Below are 19,865 nucleotides of genomic sequence, written 5' to 3'. Positions count from 1 at the left end.
TTAATTCTATTTTAATCTAGACTTTTGTATGTTTTTAATTATATGTGTTCTTTTATCTGGAAGCCGCCGTGAGTTCCAGTTTTGGAAAAAGGACGGGGTAAAAATAATTATAAATAAATAAATTAATTAAATGAATAGTGCAGATGGGGTCTTAAGGGAGATCCACTGAAAATCAATGGACTTAAGCAACTTGGTTTCTTCTTGATATTATTGTTTTTAAATGTGTGATTTGAGTGTTTTTATATATTAGTATTTTTTATTTTTCATTTCTATTCATTGGCATTCTATTCATGCTTGTGTTTGTCATGTATGTTTCGTGGGTTTTCATTGTAAGCTGCTTTGGGTATCATTTTAATGGAAAAGAGGGGTATAAATATGTAATCTAATCTGACTTCATTCATTTCAATGGGTCTACTCTGCATATGAGTTAGCTGGATATCACCCAATGTTTACTAATTATATGTAACTGTTTGCAATCAGATTTTCTCTGTCTGTGCATGTGTGCACGCACATAATTATAAATAATAAGAAAGTTAGGATTGCCACACTGATTAAGGTGGGGTAATTAAGGTAGACTGGCACACTGATTAGTCTAATGGAGTTAACGATTGTGGTAAGCTACTTTTTGTGCCTAGAAAGCAATCTCTAACATTAGAGGAGACCCACTGAAATCAATGAACAAGCAAGTTACATCCATTAATTTCAATGGGTCTGCTCCGAGTATGACTTAATTGGCTATCACCCAATGTTTGCTAATTGTTTGCAACCAGGTTTTTTAGTTGTTGTTTAGTAAAAAATATTATTTATTTATATCCTTCCTCCCAGAAGGAGCCCAAGGCAGCAAACAAAATCACTAAAAACAATCAAAAACATCTAAAAAAACCAAAGCATATTTAAAAACATATTAAGCGGTATTCAGAGGGGTTTTACCATTGCCACCCTCTGAGGCAGTGACTCACCCAGTGAGCTTCATGGCTGTGTGAGGATTCAAACCCCGGTCTCCCAGGTCCTAGTGCAACACACTAACCACTACACCACACTGGCTCTCCTTAGCATGAATGGAAAATGGAAATGGACTGCCTTCAAGTCGATCCCGACTTATGGCGACCCTACAAATAGGGTGTTCATGTTAAGCAGTATTCAGAGGGGGTTTACCATTGCCTCCCTCTGAGGCTAGTCCTCCCCAGCTGGTGAGGGCCTGCTCAGCTTGCCACAGCTGCACAAGCCAGCCCCTTCCTTGTCCGCAACTGCCAGCTGGGGGGCAACTGGGCTCCTTGGGACTATGCAGATTGCCCACGGCCACACTGGTGGCAGAGCACGTAACCCCTGAGCCACTCACTGTGGGGTGATCTTTAGCTGGCCCTTGACATCCAGGAGACACAAGTGGGGATTTGAACTCGCAGACTCTGGACTCCCAGCCAGGCTCTCCTCCCCACTGTGCTATGCCAGCTGTCTGTGTGCCTTTGTATGCCAGTGTTAATTACTAAACTAAGGCAGGTTCATAAATGAATCATGCCTGTATAAGAACTACAGTATGAATTACTGGCTCTGATGGAGAAATCACCGCTGATAACAGGGTGTAAGCAAACAGCAAAAGTGCGATTTGTGTTCATTCAGCTTTCCTCTTTTTTTCCTAGAGTGGGGTGTTGGAGAATTTGTGCAGTTGGAAAATCTGCTTTTTTAAAAAAGTGGGTCCTGCCCTAACTGTGTAGCTTTCTTTTTACTCTCAGTGGAACTGTCATGAAGATGCCTCACCTTCTGGACAGCATATGCACCATCATTGGGGTCTTCTACAAATATGCCCAACAGTATGGGGACTGCTCCACCTTGAACAGGAGGGAGATGAAGAAGCTCATCCAGAAGGAGTTTGCTGAGGTCATCAAGGTGAGCAGGAGTTCTGATGGAGGACCAGCACCTAAGGGTGGTGGGTTGTGGTTTGGCCAGTCTACTGGGTGCAGGAATAAGGAAATGAGGACTGTTTCTGATCAACAGCATCTTAGCAAATCCAAGGCATAATATTCTATGCCTTCCCCATCTTTCAGAACCCCAGCGACCCCGAGACAGTCAAGCTGACCTTCCAGCTGCTGGATATCAATGGGGATAGCTTGGTGGACTTCAACGAGTACCTTCTCCTCATCTTCAAAGTGGCCAAGGCTTGCTATAGTCACCTGCAGCCCAGAGAATGCCTCATTCCAAAGGGAGAAACCAGCCGAGGTCCACGTGAAGGGGAACGATGGAAGGATGGACAGGACCGTCACCAGCTACAGGAGGATGAAAGAGAAGGAAACTATGTCCGTGAGAGACAAGATTCTGACCGTGCTCATCTTCGCCAGACAGAAGCTAGCACAAGAGGGGAGGAAAGGAGAGATTACCTTCCATGGAAGCCTGTAGCCCAAGAGGGTGAGAGGAACTGGCAAGCTCACCATCAGAAGTTGAGGGATGATCGTGGGAGAGACCATCCCTCCCGTGGGCCTCAGGAATGGGAAAATGTGTATGAGGGCCGACCACGTGAATTTGAAATGCAGGGAGAGGTGGAGTCTCAGTGGCATGCCCATGAGCATGACCCACAAAGGGATGAAGCAGGCCGTCATCAGCTAAGACAAAGGGAACCAGAAGGGGGCCGCCAGCACCAGCCACGAGAGAATGTGTCAAGAGATTACCATGAAAGACGTCTGCCACGTGAGCCTCTGCCACGGGAAGGGGATGAAAGAGAGCAATATTCCCAAGAGGCCACAGAAAGAGGCAAAAATGAGAGGCAACATCAGCTACAAGAGTCTGAGAGGCAAGCGGAGGAGGACCTGACCAGGCCACGTGAGTTTGGACCATGGGTGGGCGAAGAAAGCTGTCGCCATCCACGTGCAGCACAGAAAATCAGATCCAATTATGGAAGATGTCGCCCATCCCATGAATCCCAAGAACGGGAAGGTGGAAGGAGGGAGGATTACCCACGAGAACGGGAAACGGAAGATGAGGCGAGGTCCCGTGATCTTGACTGGCGTGTGGCTGATGAGCACTGGGATCAAAGACGTGGCCGTGAACCAGTAGATTCTTATGATGACTTTGGCCCATTGCCCAGAGAAGGAGAAAGACGATCTCGGTCCCATGATCTGGAACGTAAGCAGAGAAGGTCGGAGACACGTGAGCCCGAACGCAGAGAGAGATCCTGGGCTAGTGATCCTGAACACCGAGCAGTTGAGTGGACAAGACAGAATCAATATGCACCTCAGTCTAGGGAGGCTGAGCAGCATGAGCCTGAAGTAAGAGAAGCTGAAAGGAGGAGGCAGACCCAGTCTGTGGATCAAGACGAGTGGACCAGACCTCGTACACGTGAGCCGACCACAAGAGTGGAAGTGGAGGACCAGCGGTGGTCACGTGAACCAGAACGCAGACAGCGAGAGCAGAGTGGTCTCTGTCCCTACAAGCCTGAACCCACAGACTGTGAGAGGAGAAGGCCCCGATCCCATGAGGGAGATAGGAGAAGGTCCCAACAACATGCACAAACACCAAATGAAGAAGACTGCAGAAGGCAGCCATGCCGTCAAGATGAAGCCCAAGAGGAAGAGAATCAAAGGAGAAGACCCATGCCTGCTGAGCTTGCATCCAGTGACCGGGAGTCCCGCAGGCCTCAAGCACGTGAGCAAGAACCAAGAGAGGATGGTCAGAGGCAGCAGCAATATTATGACACTGAGCCTGTGGAAAGAGATGGTGAACGGAGAAGACCTGATGCCCGTGGACCAGCTCAGAGAGAGGGGAGCCGAGGAAGACAGCAGTATGCCAGATCTGAGATCCTAGAAAGAGATGGTGAAAGGAGAAGATGCCAGCCACGTGACTCTGAAGGTGAGAGAAGACATCAACAGACTGGCTTCAGAGATGACGAGTGGGAGAGGCCCCAGTCAAGAGAGCCCCGTACCAGACCCAGGGAGCAAGATGCATGCTATCCATCCAAGGGTGGCCTGATTGATTGCGATCAGAACAGGCAACGGACATACAAGTCCAAACCCTGGGAAGGTGAGAGGAGAACGCATAGGCTAGGTGATCCTGAACATGAGGATTATGAGGAGAGAAGTCAGATGTATTGTGAACCTGGAGTTAGACGGCATGAACGGAGCAGACCCCTGCAGAGGCAAACCCAGTCACCCAACACCGATCTGATAGATGTTGATGAGAGACAGACCCAGACTTGGGAGATTGATCCAAGAGATGGAGAACAGCAGAGGCGTTCCCAGTTCCGTGACACTGAAGAAAGTGACAGCAAGAGAAGCTGGACCTTAATACATGACAGTGAGGCCAGGGATGGCGATCAGAGGAGAGACCGGTTGTGTGACATTGACCAACAGGATGACGAGCAGGAAAGAAGAACCCACTTTCATGACGCCGATGTCAGAGATGTTGACCAGAGGAGAAGAGGGACTGACCCAAGAATGGGTGAACAGCGGAGGCGGGTCCCATCACGGGACATTGATGCTGCAGATATTGACCAAAGGCAAACCCAGATGAGTGATTTTGACCCAAGAGATGATGAAACTCAGAGGAGAGCACAAGAATGTGACATTGGTGTTAGAGATGTCGTCCAGGGGAGAACCCATTCACGTGATGGGGAGCCAGGAGACCGTGAACAGCAGAGGCCTACCCAGTCGTGTGCCATTCAGCCAATAGAGGTTGGCCAGAGGCAAGCCCAGTCACTTGAGGTTGGTCCAAGAGATGGTGAACAGCGAAGGCGAAACCCATCACAGGACACTGAGCAGAGGCAAACTCAAAGGCATGACGTTGACCGAAGAGGTAATGAACAGCAGAGGGGAACCCCATCATGTGACATTGATGCTGGAGACATTGACCAAAGGCGATCCCAGTCACATGATGTTGAACCAAGAGACAATGAACAGCAAAGGAGAGCCCCATCCTGTGGCACTGATGCAAGAGACAGTGACCGGAGGCAAACCCAGAGGTATGATGTTGACCAAAGATATGATCAACGGCAAAGGAGAGCTCTGTCCCATGTCCTTGATGCTGGAGATGCGGACCAAAGGCAATCCCAGTCCCATGATGTTGAACCAAGAGACTATGAGCAACAAAGGAGAACCCAGTCACACAACACTGTTGCAAGGGACGGTGGCCAGAGGCCAGCGCTGACACGTGATGTTGACCGAAGAGATGGTGAACAGCACCAGAGAACCCCATCTTGGGAAACTGATGCCAGAAATGCTGACCGGCAGCGAACCGTGTCTCATGAGGTTGACCCGAGAGGCAGCGAACAGGAGAGATCAACGCAGTCACGTGACACTGAACAAAGAGACAGTCAGCAGAACCGAACCCAGTCACAGCAAAGGGATGCATCAGATGGTGAGCAAAGAAGAACCCATTCAGGGGACACTGACCCGAGGGATGGTGAACAGCGGGGGAGAACACCATCTCAGGACACAGATGTCACTCAGAGGCAGAGGCAGACACATGGCATTGATCCAAGAGAAGCGGAAGAGCAGATGAGAACACAGTCATGTGAAACTGTCACTACAGATGTTGACCGGCAACAAACCAAGGCGCTTGAGGCTGACCCAAACGATTGTGAGCAGCAGAGGCAAACCCAGAGATGGGCACATGAGGCTGACCCAAGAGACAGTGAACAGCAGAGACCGACCCAGTCATGTGACCCCAAGCGAAGAGATGTTGACCAGGTGACAGCCCAGGACGCAGCCCAGGAACCTGAACCCAAGGATGACATTCAGAGGAGACAAGGGGAGCCGGAAACCCAAGCGGCTCAATCAAGTTGTGCCCAACCGCTCAAGCCTCTGCAGCAAGAAGGTGAGGGGAGCAGAGCCCACTCACATGAAGCTGCACCCATGACTGACACACCCAGAAGGCCACAGCGACAGGAACTGAAACCTGCAGAGGGTGCACTTGAAGGGCAGGGGGTGGCTGAGTCTGCAGACGCTCAGCAAAGTCAGGTCAGACGGGAGAGAGCCCAACCACGTGAGCCTCAACGGAGTGAGAGGGAGCAGGGCAGAGCACGCCCACGTGGGCCGGAGCTGAGACAGGCCACAAGAGGGAGCCAGTGCCCGAGGGGCCCGGAACGGAGCGGGACTGAGAGGAATCTGCCGCAGCTGCATCATCATGGGCCTCAAGAAGGGGACTCAAGGAGACAACAGCGGCAAGACCCTGGATCCCCTGCTGGCAAGGCGACCACCTCTCAGCCTTGTGAGCCACAAGCCACAGAGGGCCAGCGAGGCAAGCCCCAAGGGCGTGAGCCCAACCCAGAACCTAAAGTCAAGGGCAAACCTGACGCCCCTGATAAGAGAGATGGAGCTCAGGTGCAACAGCCTGGGGCACCTGAACAACGGCAGCCACCAGTCCTGGGTGCATCTCATGAAGGAGATGGTGGCTGGCCTGCGTCGACGGAACCACCGTCGGAGGAGGGCAGTGACAGAAGCAGCCCACAAGCTCGAGAAGCCCAGCCACCGTTGGAGGAAGAGGGCCAGCCTGGTGAAGGAAGGGCTGAGAGTGAGAGCAAGCCTGAATCGAGTGCGACTGATGCCTCCCAAGAGAAGCCAGGTTTTCTATGTGACAAAATGCCCCTTGTTTGCAACCCACTGTATCAATATCTCCTGGCCCAGAAGAAGCAAGAGCAGCATTAGGCAGCTCAGGAAGGATGCGGGCTGAAGCCACCTCCTCCTCGACCCCCTGTCCATCCATGTGCCCAACCTATCCTTTAGATCAGGGTTAGGGAACCTACATCCCTCCATATTTTGGACTCCTAACTCCCTTCAGCCCTGGCCAGCATGGCCAATGATCAGGGGTGATGAGAGTTGGAGCCCAGCAACATCCAAAGGACCACAGGTTCCCCACCCTCTGCTTTAGATTGTCTGTGACCTTGCGCAGGGACCTAATAAACTCTTCCTATCAGCCCTACATCAGTCCTTTTGCTCCAAGGGACCATGTAGGTACCTTACATTTATAATTCCTAAAGTGGTCCTAGCCAATCAGTGACCACATAGGCATTCAGTGGTCCCAGCCAATCAGGGAAAACAAACCATCCATGTGTTCATGAGCACTTAGATGACAGCCGTTTCTTTAGATTGCCTATGATCCCCATTGGGTTTTCTTCTAATAGATTCCTATAATCAGCTCTGAATCAGCCTTTGCTTTACATAATTGGTATTTACGCTAGGAAGTAATTATATATGCACACTAAGCATCTGTACCTGAAAAGTACAGCAGTCCATCAGCTTTGGGTAGGAACGCTGACACTTCTGTCTTTGGCACAATCTTATACATATTCACTTTGCTATGGTCAATAGGGCTTGCTCACATAAAATATATGTTTCAGTTTCACAGCCTAAGCAAGTCAGAATGAGCTGAGTTCTGCCAAACCTAGATAAACAGAAAGATAACTAAATTAAGGATCTAGACACTAGGACTATGCTGCACTTTTTGCCCACAAAAAATTGCAGGCAAAAAAGATAGGTTTTCAAGGGGCAGAAAGGTTCACACACTCACAAATGTCTCTAGTTTATCTTTGTGTGTGTGCCTGTGTGTGAGCTGTTTGCCCCAGTTCACATTTGCTTTTCCCTAATCTGCTGCTTCAGTTCCATGTTAATGTTTTAAAATTGCCTTTTTCTGAGGTGATCCCAGACAGACAGAGATTGTGTAGGCACCACATACATCACTCGTAAGGCGGTCCCTGGACAATAGGAACCACTCAGGTACCCCACAAGAATCATTTTATTTTAAAAAAGGAATGTATGTTTTTCCCCTTCAGAACCACCATTTGTACTCCTCTGCAGATTTATGAAAATTGGATTGAATAATTACTCAGTTAATCAACTAAAACATAGCTAACTAACACTAAAATCAGCTAACAGATTGGATGACAGCCCCAACTCTTTTCCTGCTTCTGCCAAGTGGTTGATGGTGATGGTTTCAGAGGGACTGTAAAATGACTTTCCCTCTTAAATTCTGTCCCCTTTCAATGCAATGCCTCTCCTTCTGCAGCTGATTGAGTGACAGAACTCTTCTGCCCCTGACCTTCTTTGGAGGGGGGGGGTTGAGTTTGATTGTTATAGAAACATGAAGATGAGAGAGGACACAGACCATTTTCCGACGCTTGCAGCTATAGATCCTTTGAATAGACCTGAAGCTACAATGTTAGTAAATGACTTCTTTTTTTCATGCTTCTATATTATGTGATGATGCTCAATAAATTGCTCTAGACTGGATTAATCGACTCTGTTCAATCCTCATTTTTTCCTGTCTCTGGGATGGGGAACCAGTGGTCCTACGGATGTTGTTGGACCCCTTGTCCCTGATCATAGACCATGCTGTCCGGGGCTGATGGGGAGTTGATAGTGCAAGAGCATTGTTGAACTGCAACTCCCATCATCCCTGAGGAGATGGACTGTTGGCCTGTTCTTGTGTGTGTTGAGGTGGGGGAGGGCTTTATTTTGAGTGTATTTTATTCATGTGTTATGTTCCGTTGACGCATCGCTTCCCGTAAGTCATCTCAAAGCAATTTTGCGATTAAAAAAAAAAATCAGCAATAAAAACATTTGCACCATTTCATATACAGTATAAAAGCAATCATAACCATTTTAAAACACATACACAATGGGAAACACTTTCACAGGTAAAAACGATGAAAATATCACATGCAAAAACAGCTTCAAATCCAGTGCAGAGACACAGACTAGGATGAAGATCTCCTCTTAAAAGGCTTGTTGGGAAAGGGGGCTTTTCAGTTTTCCTTAAGGACCACCTGACTAACCTATGTTCCATTTCAATCACTGAGATCTTCAGAAGGGGCACTTTTGGTGGTTTCCCATCAGGGCTGTAATTGTCCAGGGTCTCAGGGGCCCTTAGACCCCCCTTAGGCTTTTTGGAGCAGGGTCCCATCAGGGTCCCTATGTCTCCAGCATCCTACAAGGCAATCAGCATGGCAGGGGAGCGTGTTGGCCACTGAGAGGAGCCTTCTAATACGCTTCCTTGTGCTTCCCTGCTGATTGGTGCCAACAGTGGGAAACGAGGTGAGTCAGCCACTGAGAAGACTCTTCTCAGCAGCTAACACTTTCCCCTTTCCTGCTGATTGGCTCCTAGAGATGTCTGTTGTTGTGGGAGAAGGCATTTACAAATATCTCATTCTCAATCCAGTAGCAAAAAAAACAAAAGTGTGGCTATCATGAAGGGACCCTGCACTTCTGAATGTGCCTCTACACTACTGTTCCCCATGCCCCTGAGTTTCGCTTGGCCTCCACCAGGGTCTGAGTCTTTAGCGTGGCAGGCACTGCCCTGTGGAACTCCCTGCCAATAGAGGTTCGGCAGGAACCATCCCTCCTTTCTTTCAGGCGTCTCTTGAACACCAAGCCTTTTAACATGATTTTCCCCCGTTTGACCAACGCAGTATTTTTTGACGCTTTTATTATTGTTTTTAATGAGGTTTTTATTGGTTTTTAATTTTACCGTGTTTTTGCATGTTGCAAGCCACCTCGGTGGACCTTTATGAAAGTGCAGCTTATCAAATATAAAATTAACAGGCCCCGAAAAAGGCAAGGGAGATGGTGCTCCTGTACCACCAGGGGGAAGCCAAGAGTCAACGATCTAACAGAGGAACTGGTGAATTGCCTGGAGAGAAATTATTAATTGCATGAGTCACGGGAAAGTTTGTTCGGGGAATTTGTGAAGTCCCCCCCCCTTCCCTCTATCGAGTCAGAACTTGCCTGCGTGGAACGAGAATAAAAAATGCCACAAGAGGCACACAAGGGGAAAGTTTACACACGCACATACACACACACCAGGGTGTTTTGTTTGTCTGATCCTGCACGTTACGATTGATTTCTTCGCACCCATTTGCTGGTGTTGATCTGAAACCAGTCCATTGTGGGCCTTTCCCCCTGGCCTTCAGACACTCCCTGTTTTTCCCCACACTATTCTGGACACCATCCAGGCTTCCCAGGTGAAGAGACCTTTTCTAAACCCTGCTTGGTTGGAGAACTGCTTTGAAAAATTCGGGGAAGTGTGACTTTTTGAAGGCTGAAATTTGGTTTCGAAAAGGGCTTTAAATGTGAACTGAACCGAATGTCTCCCCCTGCTCCTCAGGGAGAGTAGCTTCTTTGCATGCAGAAGGTATCTAGATATGGCTCAGAAAGACTCCTAACTGGAACCCCAGAGAGCTGCTGATAGTCAGTGTACGCAGTACTGGACTAGATGGACCAGAGGACTGGCTCAGTAAATATAAAGCAACTTCCCAAGTTTCCTGTGTTCTTGTAGCTTGATTGTGGAATTCGCTGTATAAGAGGCAGTGATGGCCATCAACCTGGATGGCTTTCAAAGGGGACTAGACAAATCCACAGAGGATAAGGCTATCACTGGCTGCTAGCCATGATGGCTATGTTCCACCTCCCCTGTCAGATGCAGTATGTGTCTCTGAACGCCAGTTGCTAGAAACCGCAGGAGGGGAGAGTTGCTGTTGGACTCCGGTCCTGCTTGCAGTCTTCCCATGGAGGCATCTGGTTGGCCACTGTGAGGACAGGAGAGTGGATGAGATGGGTCTCCTTTGGCCTGACCCAGCCTGTTCTTGGAATGTTCTTATAAGGTTAGACAAATTCACAGAGGATAAGGAGATCCATGGCCACTAGCCACGATGACTATGTTCTGCCTCCACTATTGGAGCCAGTTTCTGGGAATGGCAAGTGGGGAGGTCACGCGCCCGATCCAAATTGGGCTCTTTTATGTCCCCAACTCTCTGATCGGTTTGGAGGCCTGGACGCAAGACATGTCAAGGAGGGGACAGGTGTTGAAACCAGGCTGATTTCTTCCATCAGGTAGGCCAGCCATCAATTATTTTAGAGGAGGGTTTTTTAAAAAAAACACTCAATTTTTTAGAACAGCCACGGAAAATGGCTACGTAAAAATCCAGTCCACAACAATAGAGAATATGCGAATTAATGGAAAACTTGGTACCAAATCGGAAATGGGCAGAATTCTAGCACACCCCTAGAGGAAAGCATCATTTAGTAGATAAAATTCACGTTTGTGCCTCCCCACTCCCCAGAGATTGCCCAGAAAGGAATGCAGCTCTCAAGCTGGAAAAGGTTCCCCACCCCCTGGTTTGGGGCTTTATAAGTGAACGTTAACTACACCTTGAATTGGGCCCAGTAGATTGTTGGTAGCAGCCAGTGCAGATTCTTTCGAATCGGCGTGATGCGATTCGAACGGATGAGCTTGTGAAGACTCTGACAGCTGCACAGGGCTGGTCCAAGATGTTTTGCAGCCTGGGGCGAAGGAGGACCTCCCATTCCCCGTACAGATGATTCAAACACATAGCACTGGAATCTTCTTTCAACACTGGCAACAGGACAGCTTCCCCCACGCCGCTGCCTCAGTATCCGATGCCTGAGGGCAGTTGCTTCACTCTGCCTAGCAGAAAGGCTGGCCTTGCAGCCGCATCCTGCAATAGTTGCGGTGATGGGTCTGTGCAGACCCCAGCTAGCAGGCAATCCTCAGCCCTCCCCAGATGTCGCCGAACTCGGTGGCTGTCCAAACGTCACGCCAAGGTTTCTTGCCCAACCTGAGCAAGCGTCCAGAAAGCAGATCGCGTGGTTGTGACACCCTCCCTCCCTTCCAGCACAAGTCTCACAAACAAGGCAGCTGGGCCAGCTGAAAAGCAGTTGCTAAAGAGATGGCGAAAGCGTCAGTGGCGATATCCTAAGGCCGTGCAACGTTGCCCAAACAGGGAACCTTTGAAACAGATATTTGGGTACAGAGCTAGCGGTGGGGGAGAAATTCAATTCAGTTCGCTTTGCAAGCCGTAAGCATCAAAGTCACACTTTCAAAAACAACAAGAGAAGCGAAACGCAGCCATCTTTCAAAAGTTCACAATTATCCGAACATTCCGATGCAGTTCCCCAGCCAAGCAATGCTTGCAAAAATATTGGGGGAAAGTGTGCACAAAATGACTGTATTGGTGAAACGAGCATCTAAAAATGTGTGATAGGATAAACTGCTTGCAAAAAAAATGCATATGTTAGTCAACACTGCATACAAAAATGTATTTGTTAGGAGAAATTCGCACTAAAATGCTGAAGAATTTTCATTTCTTTTTTAAAAAATCACAAATTGCTGCAGAAATGTGGAGAGCTGAATTTAAGATTAGAAAAAGAAGAAGCTGAGAGGTCCGAAAGGGACAGATCCTTCCATCCCTAGCATAGACAAGGCCTATATATGTGCTGAGATTCCCTGTCCCAGGTAAATCTTGAATTTGCCTTTTGGTGACGTTTCGGCGCTACCAGGGGTGTAGTTGTCCAGGATCCTGTGGGGAGGGTCTTAGACCCCTTACTTTTTTGGAAGCAGGGTCCCAGCAAGATCCCTATGTCTCCAGCACCCTACAAGCCAATCAGCGTGAAAGGGAAGTGTGTGTTAGCTGCTCGGAAGAGTCCCAATGAGTGTCGATGGCAAGCAAGCCTTTATTAGTTCCTACTCCAAAAAGCCTAGACAATCCTGTGATTGCAGAAGAGGCTGCAAATCCCAAGGGTAGCATCCCATCGACATCATCAATCGGTTTGGTAGCAGCAGGAGATAAATGTGTAGACCCTGAGCTCAGTAATTCAAATGGTAGCTCTGATAGTGTGAAAGGACAGTCCAGCAGCAGCAGTGGCAGAGAAGCAGAAAGCAGTCTTCAAGCCTGGCCAGATTATGTTATCACCTTAGACGGGGGAGTGGCAGTGAGGGACCCTGCACTTCTGAATTTGCCACTACAGTATTGGGTGCCACCTAGAGTTTAGCAGAGGACCCTGGACAGGAGGGGACTTTTTGGCCCAGTCCAGCAGCCAGGCTCTTCTTACGTTCTGTGGATGTGGCGTTGGTCTCAAGGATACCCGGTGAGCTTCATAGCCAAGCGGGGATTTGAACCCAAGCCTCCTCCCTGATTCTAGCCCAACCACTGCACCGCAGTGACTCTGCACCTTGGAGTGAGAGTGACTTTATTTGTGCTCTTAGCACCAGAAATCCCGCAGTCCCTGTGTGGCGAGAGAGCCTTACCTGTTGCATTTCTGCCTGTTTGGGCAGCATGGGAGCCAGGAAAAAAAAAGAGAGAGGTGGCTTTAAAAGATTATACAAATTGACAGAGGATAAGGCTATCGGTGGCTACTAGCCATGTGCTGTCCCTCCACTGTCAGAGGCAGTAAGCCAGCTGCTGGAAACCGCAGGAGGGGAGGGCGCTCTTGCGCTCAGGTCCTGCTTGCAGGCTTCCCTCTGGGGCATCTCTCTGGCTGTGAGAACAAGATGCTGGCCTAGATAGGCCACCGGCCTGATCCAGCAGCCGGGCTCTTCTTATGTTCTTAGATAACAGGGAAGGGGGGGGAACCCACACTTTCTCTTCCTCCCCCTCCTCTCCCTAGCACATTCCTGAGCGCATAAGTAAGGTGGGGCCTGTATGCTCTCCAAACAGGCATGTCTAGCTTTGTCGTTCCAAGTGATTGCTCAAGCAGGCCAAGGGAGAGAGGGAGGGAGGCTGTCTCTACAGAGGGAAAGCAGGGCGTTGGCCGGGCCAAGGAGGAGCCAAAGAGCTTCTCATCGCCCATCAGATCCATCGCTCAGAGCTAGCCAACCAAGCAGCCCGCCTGCCAGCCAACTCTCTGGTCCACGTCGGCTCTCTCTCTCTCCTCCCTCTCTCTCCACAGCTATGGTGAGTTGACGCCTGTCGCTTGGCACTCTGGCAGGGGGACCACAACATATGCGCCGTAATGCACAGGATGTGAAAACATGTGGGGTGTTTTCTTTTCCTCTTTTTCTTTTCCACCTCCCCCTTGAGCACTTCTGGGGGATGACGGGCCCCAAGCGTTTGTTTCCGCGCAAAGGGGGAAGTGGAAAGGACATTGGCAGGGAAAAGAGGAGAGCTGGGCCAAGGTTGAAATCATTGTCTCCGCAAAGACAGGGGGATGGATGGGGGGGGCAGAGAAGGTGGAACCAGGAGGACCAAGCTCATACAGCTGAGCCCCATGGGCCCAATTCAGTTTTTCCGTGCTCGTTCAGATTTGTGGCATGTGGAACACCACTCGTTCCCTGTGGCAACATGTAAAGAGGGGAATGGAGGTGCATGTGGTGCAGGGTGATGCATGGTGGCGCAGGGTAGATGTGCACCAAAGAGCCATGGCTGTGCACAATCACGGTGTTTGAAGAAGTGCATCTCCTTTTCACGCTGGAACGTGGCAGGCGCTCCTGCCGTCTGAGATGAGCGTCTTCCCTCGCTTGGTACCGAAAGGGCTACACACCACAAACGCTTGGGGCAGCTTGATCCCGTTGTGACCACTAGCGCAAAAGTCAACATTCAGACTCATGGCCGTAGGAAGGTCTTTCAAAAGCCTCTGGAATCGTTCAGTACCTCCGTTTTCATGGGAGGCCTACAAAAGGGTGTGGCAGCTCAAGCCGCTTTGAGGTGTGCTCCAGCTTGTGCGCCTATATATGCTGCAGGATGCAATTTGGGGTTTTGGGGACAGCAAAATCCTTGGGGGATGTCAACATGACGTAGGATTGTCATCCTGGCAGAATTCCAACAGGTAAAGCTTTTTTTCTGCATGTTGTGAGGAGAATTGGGGTGCCTGTTGGATTTCTGCCTGCCTGCCTCACAGCATGGACACCTTAACAAGAAGCAGGGAGGGAAAACAACAAGCCGCTTCCCAATAGGACTGTGCAACAGACAGAAATTCAACTGGTACGGCCCACCCCATCACGGTGTCAGCATACCATAAAAGGCTTCACTGTTGAGCTTCTGAGGCGGCTCTCCTTTCCTAATTATACTCTACAATGCTGTTGTTAAAAATGCAGGAGAAGACCATCCCCCCCTTCCCTTTTGTGGTCAGCTAGACAGCTATTTCTAGCTGATGCGGAAGTCTTTTCCCCACAGCAAGAAAACAATGTGTTGGGTTGGGCAAGCGAAAATAACTGTTGCATCGGGCAACATAACATTGTGGAGCCACGGCCAGCTTCTTCTGGGCCTGAGCAAGCCTATGAGGAAGGGGAGGGTGATTTTGCAATGAGGTGGAACTGCGTTCTGCCTGCACTGTCGGAGGCGGTACGCCTTTGAATCCCAGTTCTCGCAAGTGGGGAGAGCTGCGGTGGCGCTCAGGTTCTGCCTGCGGGCTTCCTGTATTGGGCATCTGGTTGGCCACTGTGAGAAGTCTGAAGGCTGGATGAGAAGGGCTCCTGTTGGCCTGCTCTAGAAGCCAGGCTCTTCTGAGGTTCTTACGGAACCTCCAGGTCCAGAGACAGTCTATCTTGATCCCTAGGCTCTTAGGGGCATTTAGCCACTGTGAGAACAGGATGCTGTTTCCCCCCTCCCAGGCTTTAACCAGCTTCAGGCCTCTTCTTATGGTCTTAACCTCTCTCTCTCTCTCTCTCTCTCTCTCTCTCTCTCTCTCTCACACACACACACACACACACACACACACACACACAGGCCTCTCTTGAGCGACTGGGATATTGGGTTACAGAAGCCCTGGAAAGAGTTGGCCAATTTCCTCTGACGTCAGTCTCCGGCCAAAAAAGGCCAAATTATTTCAGTTAGGTGCATTTCCTGGGGGAGTCAGAAAACAATAGGCAGGGGGAGAGGAGAGGAGGAAACGGTTGCTCATCATACTTCCCTCCATACATTCTTTTTATTTTTTGCAACATTGCCAACTGTTCATGCCCTCTGGGCCTGTCGTCCAAAGGGCTGCCAACTTCTGCTTTCCCCGGCAGGGCAAGCGTGCTTTCAACAGGCAGAGACGCATCCAGCGGAAGATTTTTAACTCACCAGGCAGGGAAAGGCTTTGCGTTCTGAATCCTCCCTCCCCGTGCGTGCCCATCGCAACAATCACAGCATTGGCTTTCCAGGGCAAAACGAGGCAAAGATGCTTTGCGAGGGAAATAGCAGCAAGCCTCTGGGCGTGTACAAAGCTCTTCTACACCCACCCAAGCTAAAACGATTAAGAAAGCCTTCAGGGAGCTGAGTATTGATGGGAGGGGCTTCCCAGCCTCTGAGCATGTACAAAGGATCTTCACCTTGCCACAAAACCCACTAAAAGCCTTGGGGCAGCTTAAAAGCAGATGGGAGGGTTGCAGAGAGATAGAGGGAGAAAAGGGGTGCCTGTCCAGTTTTTCTCTCATCCAATCCATCACTGGCCTCAGCCTTGCCAACCACTGGGTGCGGCCCCCAACATGTCTTTTCCGGAGGGAATGTGGCTCTTGACAGCAACAACAGTTCTCCCCCCTGCTTTAGAAATCACTGCTGCTCCAGGTCTTGACCTTTGACTATCCTCCAAATTCCTGCTTTCTAGCTGGGCTGCCCTAAAAGCCCTTTGCATGGCCCAGCAACGGAGCAAATCAGCCCAAAGCATTTGTCTTCCTCCCTGTAAATCTGGGGAAGGGCTGCAGCTCGGTGGTAGAGGATCTGCTCTGCAGGTAGAAGGTCCCAAGGTCAATCCCTGATGGCATCTCTGGGTGCGTCTGGGGAAAGAATCCCTGCCTGACATGCTGGACAGTCGCTGGCCCATCAGGGCACTGAGCTAGATGATCCGACCAAGCGGAAGGCCACTTCCTATTTAAATCAGACTTGTGGAACCATGAGGACTAGAATCTTTGGGAACATAATAACTCAGTAGTAGAGTGGCTGCTTTGCATGCAGAAGGTCCCAGACGCAGTCCCCAGTGGCATCTCCAGGGAGGGCTGGGAAGCCTCGCGAAGAGCTTGTAGACAACATGGAGCGAGACACAGCCACACTCTGACTCAGGCTGTGAGCCACGTGGCAACAAACAGGGTAGGCCGAAAAGGAGATCCAGGGGGATCGATCCTCATCTCCTTCCCCCCCACCCGGCCCTTTCTACTCAGACCCAAAGAGAGGAGAGAGAGTGCGACTTTTTGGGATACCAGCAAACCTCCCTTTCAGTCAGGAGACGCCCAAGGCTCTCCTCCGCCCACCCCCGTCCTGAGCTCACTCCTTTGCTCAGAGCAAACACGCCGTTTCACACGGTGTCTCTTGGCAGGGACAGAACGGGCCTGGCTCCCAAAACTGACTCATCATCTCCATGACCCCCACCCCACCCGCCTTTGCTGAAGGACGTCTCTTTCACACACATGCAGGCACTGCAAGGCCACGTTTGGCCACTAGAGGGAGGAACAGGGGTGATTCATTGCCCTTTGGATTTGATTTACACGAGACAACTTTTGGTCCATCCCCCACATCTCTTGGGCTACAGCCTACGTCAAGGGTGTACCCTCCTCAATGTGTCAGACTGATTGTTATGACTATTATCATTTATTTATATAGCGCCATCAGATGCACATGGCACTGTACATAAAACCGACAGCCATTTAGGACAGCCCGATGGTTGTCATGGAGGCCATGAAGTCCCGTGCCAGCCGAACAGCAACCTCCATGCAGTGTGGATGTTGAAGTCACCCAGAACTGTCGTCCTGGGGTTCATAGAATGATAGAATAGTAGAGTTGGAAGGGGCCTGTAAGGCCATTGAGTCCAACCCCTTGCTCAATGCAGGAATCTGAATCAAACCATCCCCAACTGGGGGCTGTCCAGCTGCCTCTTGAATGCCTCCAGTGCTAGAGAGCGCACCACCTCCCCAGGTAATTGGTTCCATTGTCATACCGCTCTAATAGTTAGGTCATTTTTCCTGATGTTTTTCCTGATGTGCAGGGGACTGGAAACAAAGCCCTGTGAGGAGAGACTGAAAGCACTGGGCGTGTTGAGCCTTGAGAAGAGAAGACTGAGGGGAGATAGGATAGCACTCTTCAAGTCCTTGAAAGGTCACACAGAGGAGGGCCTGGGTCTCTTCTCGATCGTCCCAGAGTGCAGGACACGGAATAATGGGCTCAAATGGCAGGAAGCCAGATTTCAGCTGAACATCAGGAAAGGCTAGAGCAGTTCAACAATGGAACCAATGACCTAGGGAGGTGGTGGGCTCTCCGACACTGGAGGCATTCAAGAGGCAGCTGGACAGCCCCCTGTCAGATAGGCTTTAATTTGGATTCCTGCGTTGAGCAGGGGGTTGGACTCGATGGCCTTACAGGCCCCTTCCGACTGTATGATTCTATGAATCCGCCACCAATGCTCAGTTCTTGCGTCCATGACATGTTGCAGAATACACTCACACAAAAAAACAAAAACAACCCACCAGTCTAAAGGGGCCCTGGGGTTAAAACAGCATCTCTACTGGAAAGGCTTATTGAAAAAAAATGTAAACTCTTGTAAGCTGCTTTGGGGGCATTTAAGTAATTGTAATCCATCAGAAGGGTTGTGGTCATCAAAGAAAGAAAACTTTTTAAAAAAAATTGCACTCTTGTCCTTTTCCAGTCCTCCAGATACACCGTCGGTCCCACAGAAACGGAACGTTGCATCGAGTCTCTCCTCGCTGTTTTCCAGCGCTACGCCGGCCGGGATGGGGACGCCAGTGCCCTCACCAAAAAGGAGTTCCTGACCTTCATGAACACTGAGCTGGCCTCTTTCTCCAAGGTGTGGTTTTTGCCGTCCAAATGTCTCGGACAGTGGGGAAGGCTAGTCTTATTTGGGCAGATGGGGGAGCTGCCCCACCAGCCTCACTCGGCCCCCACCCAGCCTTCCTCTGCCGTAATCTTAGCGTAGAACTCAGCAGGCAGGAAGAGGATGGGGGCAAACCTAGAATTAGTTGGCTCTGCCTTCCCTGGGAAGAGGGATTGATTGTTAAACCACTCTGGGAATTGTCGCTCTGGGAGGGAAATAGGCATCTCCTAACAGCTGCCTGTACCCTTAGCAAACTAAGGTCCTCAGGATCCTTCGGGGAAGGAAGCCACGATTTTTTAAAGTGGCATCCTAGTGCCTTCAGTGTGCAGTGCAGATGTGGCCTCGGTCACAATTCTAGGGAAGCCAATGTGTTGGGCAAGAGAGGAGCCAAGAGGAATGTCAGTTTTATGCCCCTCGCCGTCGACATTTGCCCTGCCAATGGAAATAGCCAAAATCGTCCCTTGGGGGGGGGAGAGCGTTTGCAGCCTACAAGTGGGGAGGTGGGTGCAAAATTGGCAAAGGGGCACATCTGCCCACCACTAAGCCAGCTCCATGCCATTGCAAGGTCCATCCAGTCTGCAAAGCAGACATGGAGAACCTTTCCCCCCCCAGATGTTCCTATCATCCCTGGCCATTGGCCACACTCACTGGGGCTGAGGGGAGTTGTCATTCAGCCACATCTGGAGGGCCAAAGGTTCCACATCCCTGACGAACAGAGGTAAGGCAGAGCCCAATGTCTGCTCTAAACTCCTTCGCTGCCTTTCAGAGCCAGAAAGACCCGGCCATCCTCGACCGCATGATGAAGAAACTCGACATGAACTGTGATGGGAAGATAGACTTCGGCGAGTTTTTGAATCTCATCGGGGGCATGGCCCAGGCCTGCCACGCCCACGTGTTGTCATCCCCGACCGGCGGGCTGCCCCAGAAACCATGAAACACCCCCACTTTTGACCTTTCCAACCCAAGACCAGCACCTTCCCAAGCATTCTAAAATCCAACACTTGCGTGCGAGTCACAACATAGGAGCTGCATCCAATGTGCACATGCGAGCGACCTTCGCTTCTTACAGATATATATATTTTTATCTCTCAATAAAGCCGATGGGCAAATCACAACGGTGTCCTTGTTTCCCGTGTAAAGCACCCAAAAGGGACACAGCTGTGCAGTGAGGACTGGCACCTGTTGGGACTGGTAGGGTGGGAGGTGGGGGCTGGCTGAGAGTAGACGCCGGCTGTCAGGGCGGTGCCCTGTTCATGGGGCGGAGGGAAGGCACAGGAAGATTGCCCAGGGCACAGCCCCCTCCTGCACAGTCCCGCACGGGGCCCCTGAAACAGCCTCTCTCTTCCCAACGGT

General features: G+C 50.3%; 2 protein-coding genes across 2 annotated transcripts; both read left to right on the top strand.

Moving 5' to 3' along the window:
• Positions 1 to 1,746: 1,746 nt before the first annotated feature.
• On the top strand, positions 1,747 to 6,629 carry LOC133375168 (trichohyalin-like). The gene is made up of 2 exons (XM_061606729.1): positions 1,747 to 1,884; positions 2,043 to 6,629. Exons 1-2 carry the CDS (start codon positions 1,747 to 1,749, stop codon positions 6,627 to 6,629), a joined length of 4,725 nt encoding a protein of 1,574 aa, XP_061462713.1.
• Positions 6,630 to 13,402: 6,773 nt separating this feature from the next.
• S100A11 (S100 calcium binding protein A11) lies at positions 13,403 to 19,627 on the top strand. The gene is made up of 3 exons (XM_061605906.1): positions 13,403 to 13,669; positions 18,327 to 18,485; positions 19,279 to 19,627. The coding sequence occupies exons 1-3, from the start codon at positions 13,418 to 13,420 to the stop codon at positions 19,444 to 19,446; spliced, it is 579 nt and encodes a 192-aa protein (XP_061461890.1). The 5' UTR covers positions 13,403 to 13,417; the 3' UTR covers positions 19,447 to 19,627.
• Positions 19,628 to 19,865: the final 238 nt, after the last annotated feature.

Source organism: Rhineura floridana, chromosome 22 (genome assembly GCF_030035675.1).
Source record: "Rhineura floridana isolate rRhiFlo1 chromosome 22, rRhiFlo1.hap2, whole genome shotgun sequence".
NCBI classification, from domain to species: domain Eukaryota; kingdom Metazoa; phylum Chordata; class Lepidosauria; order Squamata; family Rhineuridae; genus Rhineura; species Rhineura floridana.
Note: the sequence above shows the minus strand (reverse complement) of the source record. Positions and strands in the feature narration are given on the sequence as shown.